This window comes from Clupea harengus, chromosome 1 (genome assembly GCF_900700415.2).
Source record: "Clupea harengus chromosome 1, Ch_v2.0.2, whole genome shotgun sequence".
NCBI classification, from domain to species: Eukaryota; Metazoa; Chordata; class Actinopteri; order Clupeiformes; family Clupeidae; genus Clupea; species Clupea harengus.
The window spans coordinates 5566531-5575933 of NC_045152.1; the positions used below are offsets into that span (position 1 = coordinate 5566531).

The 9403-nt window shown below is 49.1% G+C and overlaps 1 protein-coding gene across 1 annotated transcript; it reads left to right on the plus strand.

Moving 5' to 3' along the window:
• Nucleotides 1-1785: 1785 nt before the first annotated feature.
• LOC105899881 (ITPRIP like 2) lies at nt 1786-5040 on the plus strand. Its single transcript, XM_012827103.3, has one exon. It carries the CDS (start codon nt 2538-2540, stop codon nt 4023-4025), a length of 1488 nt encoding a protein of 495 aa, XP_012682557.2. The 5' UTR covers nt 1786-2537; the 3' UTR covers nt 4026-5040.
• Nucleotides 5041-9403: the final 4363 nt, after the last annotated feature.

Consider the following 9403-nt stretch of genomic DNA (forward strand, 5'->3'; position numbering starts at 1 on the left):
TTCTCGTTGCTTAGAGTAAACATACATTTTTTTTTTCCCTCAGTCGCACAAAGTGTAAAGATCACAGAGGTCCCGAGTGAGTGCAGTGGAGCAGTTAGCGTTTAGACCGGGGAGAGAGAGAGAGATGCCAGAAATACTGTGACCACGAGAAGATACTGCTGTAGACATTGTTCAGCAACCACGTCAACACAAGAGGGAGACCACAACAGTTGATGTAGGTCTATTTCAAGTGTGGCTATTTCTACAGTTCCTTATTAGGGTCACCAGGTTTATCTGACAGAAGGCCAGGTGTCTGTGTTTGTGGGTTGATAATCTTCTTGCGCTTGACACCTGCATTATCCAGAGTAGGTTGTTTGTTTTGCCAACCTCCCAAGTGTGTGTGTGTGTGTGTGTGTGTGTGTGTGTGTGTGTGTGTGTGTGTGTGTGTGTGTGTGTGTGTGTGTGTGTGTGTGTGTGTGTGTGTGTGTGTGTGTGTGTGTGTGTGTGTGTGTGTGTGTGTGTGTGTGTGGTGGGGATGGGCGTCTTCCTGTCCAGCTTTTCATTTGAAGGGGGTTTGGCTCTCTTACTGTGACACCTTCCCTCGGCTGTCTGTCTGTCTGTCTGTCTGTCTGTCTGTCTGTCTGTCTGTCTGTCTGTCTGTCTGTCGCTTTTGCATGAGCTAACATACAGTGTCTGCTTAAAAATGCAAATCCTAAAGATGGAAGGCTGTAATTTTCCTTCTAAAGAGCCTTGTCTCTCTAGTTTAATCTCCGCCTGCTGGTTGTTATTTCTCTTCCCACTGAAAGAGAGGCTCTGTGGCTCAGGCTAGCCTGTGGGAATGGATGAGAATAATACACAAAAGGCTTCAGTGTCCAGTGCAACGGTTTGGTATGAAATGGGAGTGCTGTCAGTGTACATAAGCCCAGAGAATAAAGGCCCTGGTCAGGCTGGGGTTTGGAAGGCTTTACCGTTGGAGGAGTGTCAGGGAGGGTCATGGAGGGTCATGCTCCGCAGTCGTGCGTTAAGGTACTGGGTAGGGGTGGGTCAACAGAAGCACTGAATTGTTACAGTGGAGCCAGACTTCTCTCTCCCTCTCCTTCTCTCTCTCTCTCTCTCTGTCTCTCTTTCTCCCTCTGTCTCTCTCTCTCTCTCCTTCTCTGTCTCTCCCTCTCTCTCTCTGTCTCTCTCTCTCTCTTTTTCTCCTTCTCTGTCTCTCCCTCTCTCTCTCTGTCTCTCCCTCTCTCTCTCTTTCTCTCTCTCTCTTTCTCTCTGTGTGTGACTGAATGTGTTACACCCTTGATGAGAAGCTCAATGAGAACCTGTGTAGTTTTACAGGGTTAACGCCTTTACTGATGTCATGGGCTGCACTGTAATTGCGGCTCTGAACTTTCCAGAGTTGGCTTCAGACGTCCCGTTCTCCCTGCCTGCCTGCCGTGTAGGTACAGCCCTGTAGGGCCCATGAGCCTGTCAGTTCTTATTTGTGGACAGACGGGAGTGTGTGTGTGTGTGTGTGTGTGTGTGTGTGTGTGTGTGTGTGTGTGTGTGTGTGTGTGTGTGTGTTTGTGTGTGTGTGTGTGTGGGGGGGGGGGGGGGGGGGGGTTGGGTTGGGCTTGGACTGCCGACTCAGCCAATCAATAATGTGATGAGTGATTGATCAATCTGGGCAGCTGATGGCCTGAGCTAATTATGGGCTTACATGGACAGCGCTGTACATCAGATGTTGGGTTACAAGAACATGCATGACCAGCAACACACTTTGTGTGATTATGTGTGGGTATGACTGAGGCCAAACAGGAAGTTACTGCCCTGGGTGTGTTTTGTGTAATATATGTAAAAGGGTCTTTGCAGTTCTCACTTCTCCCATTTCAAAGGCATCTGTTGATTGTCAGCAAGTGGCTCTATGGCTGTCTGTGTGTGTGTGTGTATGTGTGTGTGTGTCTCTTTAAGAAGAGAGGGAGGAGGTGGAGGGAGGAGGAGGGAGGCTAGTCTCGGAGTTCAGCTCTCTTTTTTTTTAACTGAAATTCCTCTCTCAAGAGTTTGGCATTTCCTCTGAGCACACAGTCAGAAAGCCCTTTCTCTCTCACTCTCTCACTCCCTCTCTCACTCCCTCTCTCCCTCTCTCTCTCTGTCTGTCGTGTGTTCTCAAAGAGCCCGCCACACCGAAGGGGGGATTTTCAAACATCCTAACTGAAGGGACGCGTCTCTCGACCTCGGAGCTGCGCTGCATCACTCAGTCGGAGACACCACAGCTGTGAACTTTAACCTCCTCACCCCGGCGTACGGAAGGACGACTGGAAACGAGAGAAGAAAGAAAAAGCAAAGGAAGAAGAAAAGAAGAGAAAAGTTGAGGGGAATTGATTCAGTTCTTCAGTGCTCATCAACATACACAGAGAAGAGGAGAAGAGGAACAGTCTGGTTGGTTCACCACTGGAAGTTCATGGTCGTATTCACGATGGGCTAGTGTGCCCAGACTTCTCCCCATACTTCCACTCACAGGCTAGTGGAAAGGATCTGTGTGTGTGTGTGTGTGTGTGTGTGTGTGTGTGTCGTGGGGGAGGATGAGTCTCTACACCCTGAACCTGCGTGTGTTCTGGCCTCTGCTCACCTGTGTGCTGGCCGCCCTGGCGCTGCTTCACCACCTCACCCTCACCACCCGGAGCGCGGATACCTCGGCGGCAGACGGCTGCCAGGACCCGGACCACGGGACCCTCTCGCTCCTCAAGTACGCGCTGGTCTTTGCACTCTGCTACTTCTTCATCCGCTACTGCGCCTCCCGGCCCGCGGAGGGGAAGAGGGGGCTGGGCAGGGCCCTGCTGCTGGAGGGCCACGGGAAGGCCCGGCGCGAGCTCCTGGAGGAGTACTACGAGAGGGAGGTGCGCTTGTCTCCCCACGTCCTGGGCCACAGCAAGGCCCACGTGGCCAAGCTGGTGAGCGAGCTGGTGAAGGTGGGCCGCACCGACGGGCCTCCGGAATCTTCTTTGGCCTTCCGCGGTGACTACATGCAGATCGGGAGCTCGTACGAGGAGCACAAGGTGGGTTCGCCGGACTGCTTTGATATTTTGGTTCCGCTGCGGCTACCCCGCGGACTCACTCTGGATCCGGTCGTCTTCTCCGAGCGTCCCGGAGGACCTCCGCTGTCCACTCTGGAGACGCCGCGGCGGTCCGAATGGACACGGCGGCACCGGGCATTCACCGATAGCTTCCTGCGGCCACATGTCTCCGCGGGCGTCCAGCGTCTCAGCCCGGACTGCGTGCTGCGCTGGTTTTACCCGGCCGCCCAGCGTTGCCTGGCGACGGTGCGCTACCCTTTCGAGCAGCGATGTGCCCTCAGCCTCTCTCTCGGCGAGCAGCAGAGGGTTCAGCTCCGCCTGACGCCGCGCTCCGACTACGTCTGCTGCCACATCTCCATGGGCGTGCGGCTCATCCCTGCCTTCCCTCTGGGCGACTCTGCCTTTCTGGTCCCTACGACGGACCCGCGCCACCCAGGCGAGGACCTGTGGGCTGTCTACTTCCCCAAGCAGGAGCAGCGTCTGCTGGGCTGGCTGAAGGGAAGGCTACCCTCTGGCTCCTGCCACCTGAAAGTCCTTCAGCTGGCCAAGGAGGTGCGGGATTTAGGCGGGCAGACGCTGGATAACCAGGCCCGTGCCGAATGGAAGGGGGTGCTGTCCTCCTACACCCTGAAGACCGCCTGGCTGCGGCTGCTTTTCAGCACGCCCCCCGAGGCCTGGGAGGAGCGCCACCTGGTAGACCGGCTGGAGGACCTGCTGCGGAGCCTGAGAGAGGGCCTGCAGGGCTGCGTCTTGAAGCACCTGTTCCTCGGGGGCGACGCGGCGGGGCTGCTCCCCGACTCCGTGTCTCTGCCCAAGCTCGTGAAGGAGATGGCGCCGTCCAACCTGTGGGAGGTGTTCAGCGCCGCCTCCCTGGAGCTGGTGGCGGCGCGGCTCACCTACACCTGGGCACACCTGCACCGCCTCATCAGACTGGGCCGGCCCCAGAGGAGTAGCCTGGGCAGGGGCCTGCACTGCAAGCACATAGAGGCAGAGTGAAGCGCCTCCGTAAACCAAGCCCACTGAATCTAACAGCAATATATATTACTGAGAATCCAGGGAATCCCTTTGCTTCAGTGCATTTGATATAAAGAGAACATTGAGGATATTGATTGGTTTGATAACTAACGTTTTGTTGACATTCATGAGGCCAAACAGTGATCTCATTACGTGTTAATGGTGATTTTTTTTGCACCGCTAGAGTCGACCATATGTTTTATTGGGTATTTATCAGCAGACAGTGCCTTAAGGAAGTCCTTACCTTTTCCATATGGAAAAAGTCTGTAAAATTCATATATGTTCATTTTTATATAATATAAATGATAATAGTGTGTTAACATACATAATTATGGCCTCTGTCACATATAGCAACATAGATAATATGTTTTATATATGATCTACCTTGCACATTGAAGAGCATTATGCCATTTTAGTATGTAATGTATATGCAAGCTCTTCACCACAGATTTATCATGCAGGTATTGCACATGCCAAGTGTGATTCCTATATGTTTTTACAGACATTTTCCATATGTGAGAGAACAGCCCTATATTTCTTTTGGGTTTCCTTAAACCAAAGGTCCAAAGATGGTGATCTCTGAAGATCAAAGATGGATTGAATCTTGAATGTATAGATTCATGACTGTATATAGAGTCGATGGTATAGATGCACTATATACTCTGTATACAGTCAGTGGTATAGAAGCACAAATTAAGCTTCCTAGGTACAGCAGAGATGTCAGTATCTGAGACTTTTTCTTACTTTGAAGTATGTAGCAGTTGTTACAGTACGTAGCAGTTGTTTTTGTACTGTCTATCTTATTTATCTGGGTACTGATCAGGGACAAAGTAATTAGAGGATACATTCCAACTTTGTAGGCATAATTGCTGTTCATTTTGGGAACAACAGGAAGTGAACACAAAAGCTGGGCTCTTTGTTCAATTAGCTGTCTCAGGCACCAGATAATGAATGTCAGAGGAAGTACCCTGAATGGTACGGTTGAAACCCAATGATATACTTGGCTATTAGTGTGATTTGTGTGTTCCCCAGGGGGCTTAATTTAAACAGGAGGTCCCAGTACAGCCGGAAGACTGTGGTTCAAAGGTCACCATAGTATTTCTGTATGTGTAAGAATGTTTCTCTCACACTCACACTCACATACACAAGCCCCCCCCCCCCCCCAACCCACACACACACACAATCATGCGAAGACAGACTGACTCACGGTCACCATGATGTCATGGTTCCTGCCCAGTCTGTGTGTATTGTTCGTGGGTAGAGAGACACAGGAGACTACTTCCCCCTGGTCAACACACACACACACACACACACACACACACACACACACACACACACACACACACACACACACCAAAATGACTCAGATTCTCCCCACTCACCTCTGCAGTGGTGGTGATGACAGACCATGGACTGTGTGTATTCGCTCCGCACTGAGGGAAGAGGAGAGTCTCTCGCCAAGTTGACACCACAGGATGCTGCCCATCATCAGGGGAATATTAGTAGCTTCCAATCATAACTTTGTCATATGATTGGAAAAAGAATTGAGCACCTTTATGGAAAATGAATACTGTGTACTTGTAATGTGTACTTGAATATGCGGTGTACTTGTGTCGCATTTAAAGAGGCCTTAGCAACTGTCTCCAATTATCCTCCCATATATACACAAAGGCCCCTCTGAGGTCACTTCCTTTCACACAGCCATTGATTGACTGCAGAGTGTGCTGAATCTTGCAGGGCTCACTGTAGGCTTTTAGGACATACAGTATTGATCAACTTTTGTTTGTGGCCTCTCTCTCAGAGCAGGAGCACACCAGAAAGACCTCTCTCTCAGAGCAGGAGCACACCAGAAAGATATGGGGAAGAGCAGTCGTGGTTAACCGTTAACCGGCATAATTGTGAAAACTAGAAACTGATTCTGAGTTCTAATGCATTCAGATGAATGTATATGTGACTCACCCTTCTGTCCACACAGCTGTAGCTTAGCTCTGGCATCAGGATTTATGTCATCCTGGTGTCTGTCTGCGCACGCGTGTTTGTCCCTCCGCCCGGACGCACCCCACATAGGCGCTCACGTTTCCATGACAACCACGGACCTCACCCCGGGGTCAGTTGCCCAGTGTGATTGGTTGGGTGGCTGGTTTGTTGGACGGAGAGAGGAGGTTGATTGCATTGCTGCATCCAACGGCTTCGCTAGGCAAGCACAGGCTTATTGATCTGTCATTGCTGCTCCGGTGTGTATGTGTGTGTGTGTATGTGTGTGTGTTAATACTGTGTGATTCTGGTGATTGTACTGAAAATGTGTGGCTGTGAGTATTTCTGTATGAGATCTGTATTCTTTTTTTTGCATCGGTTTCACATTACCATGCAAACATGTGTGTGTGTGAGATGCACTGCATTATGTATCTCTGTGTCTACAGTGTGTTCCTGTGTATGTGTGGTGTGTGTGTATGTGTACCAGCATGTTTGGGAGATGTGTCATTGTTGCTGGTGAATGCTAGACCTTCCCGTATGTGTCGCACACACACACACACACACACACACACACACACACACACACACACACACACACACACACACACACACACACACACACACACACACACACACGCACACACACACACACGCACACAGAGTGTGCTTGTCTGGACCTGTAGATTCAGAGATTCAGATAATAGGCACATTTCCAGATAACCACCAACCGTAGGGCAAATTAGATTGGAGGGCTTTTGCTCTTTACACACACACACACACACACACACACACACACACACACACACACACACACACACACACGCACACACACACACACACACACACTGTTTTCCAGCTGTTGGTACCACTATGTGGCTCTGAGCACGCTGCCTTGGACCATGCAGTCAGTGCCACAGCCTCATCATGGTCGCATGGTTGTTGCACGGTTGCATGGTCTAAAAGCAGAACAGAAAATTAAATACGGAACCAGGGAGCTTCTGGAGCTTCCTATCCCAGAATGTTCCATCCTGTGCAAAAGAAGATGTTGTAACATTTGTAAAAGATTTATGTAACAGTCATGCTCATATGGGTTTGAATGTATATTTATATCATTACATGTAAAAAAAAAAAAAAGCCTTAAGTAAACTATATTCTGTACTTGATGTACATAGAATCAGAGGAGGACGTTTGTATATAATTTTGTACTTTTCTGCCTATATGTGACTTGAAATAAAGTGACTGTATTTTGAATTAGTCCATAGTGTTTGGTGCATCCTTTCCAAATCTTTTTTTTTTTTTAAATCACATGTTTTGTAAGTCACTTTGGACAAAGGTGTCTGCTAAATACCCAAGCTATAACTGCAACTATCCGTCTGTATCAATACTGTTGACCCTATCAAGAAAACTGTGCACAAGATCTATCCATAGATCCATAAATAGTCATGAGGATGAAGCTAGTTAAAGAAAGAGTGCAAGCACACTGATGCACATTTCTGGAGTTGCACCGGTAATCTCAAACTGCTGTTCATCCGTGTGTCGAGTTGAGAGCCTACTTAGATGGGATGTGCCAACTCTTTCACATCTGTGGCTATAGTATCACACATACTCTGAGACCTGAAAGCTCTGTGGCTTGAGCTCTGAGCAGCTGCAACAGCCTTTCAAATACGGAACAGGAAGTTTACCATGTGGCAGGTCAGCCACATGGCAGGAAGTAAGCCAATAGCAGTCTCTCTCTCTCTCTCTCTCTCTGTTGTTCTCTCTCCTTCTCCTCTTCTTTAACCCTTTCTTCTAAAATGATTTGATACAGAACAGAAACATAAAAGTATAGTGCAGTGACACATTATCATGTGTATTGTGGTAAGACCCAGGGTTTATTTATAGCTGCATAAACGTGTTATTCCCTTGCTAAGACCTGTCTATGCAGTGGCCATTCCATGTTCTGTGTTGTGTTTGTGTAGATGCATTTGTCTGGGTTTCACTGTGGTTAAGGTCCAGACTACACTCCTGGAATCTACTGCCGTGTTCCTCACAGTTATATTTTATTCACCCACATACTTGGCAGACCCCTCCGTGGTTTTAGAGCCATGCACAGATGACATGTTCAGTCTCACAGCAATCCGAATACCACCAGGGGGCGATATAAGACCTTTGATGGAATCTCTTATGCATCGCTGTCCCCAGAGAGCTTTTTCTATGACGGGGGTTATGTGATCCGTCACCTTATTACAGTTCATTCAATTTGTATCCCTGCACCCACAGTTTTATCACCGTTCTCCGGGTTGTGTTATATTATTATTCGATTTGGTATTCACAATTGCAGTTTGTTTTATGCTCATTGCAACTTTACGAATATCCGCATGCGAATTCCCTTCAAGAGAAGGAGATATTTCTTTTTTTTATTTGCCATGTCCTAGCCTATAGCCTAGAGAAGTGCAAACAGTGGCTTGTCATCATCTAGATTGCCAGTGGGGAGAGATGGAGGTAAAGGTAGAATGCAAACAGCTGACACGACATCAGGTCATGTCCCCGTTTCCACGGAAACGTACTTTTACGTTTCTCGTACATCTCCCACGGGGATTGTAACCCCTTGATAATTAGCTAGTGTGCTCTCTCTCCTTTTTTATAACTCCTCTCTCACTCCTCTACTTCTTTCTCCCTCTGTCTCCCTCTGTCTCAGTGATTCTCTCTCTCACTGCCCCACTAGTTCTCCTTCGTGTGTAGCTGTACTCTGTACTCTTAAACACACTCACATTAAAACTATTTTGTCTGATTTTGCAACGGTCTGTGGGCACCAGTCCATGGTTGTGTGTTTCTGTGAATGCCACTCTGTGAAGCCCTTGTTCTGTGCATCTGTGCCTACCTCTGTACGAGTGCTTGTTCCTGTCTCTCTTCTTCCCTCTACCTCCTCCTCCACTCCTCTCTCTCTCTCTTTCTCTCTTCCCTCCCTCACTCCTCTCTCTCTTTCTCTCTTCCCTCTCTTATTCAAGTATGCACACAGGTGGGTCCATGGACCCTGACTCAGCTCGTAAACGCTCTACATAACATGTTGCCGTGGCAGTAATTACTCTCTCCACCTGCCGCCAACCGCCATCCCCACCAGCCCTCCTCCTCCTCTTCCTCCTCCTCCTCCACCACCACCACCACCCCGCCTCCGTCCTTCCCCCAACGCCGTCTCTATCCATCTCTAAGAGCGACGGAACAACAAGTGGCCGTGCTGACGCCAGCCGGGTTGTCTGCTGTAAAGTGACTGGCTGAGGAAGGACTGGGAAGCGAGCACTGAGGAAGAGAGAGCTACGCATGACAGATTTGATACCCATCAGTGTTTCATCAAAACCTGGATGACTCACCAGTCTCTGATAGGAGCACAGGACACAAGGTGGAGGGAG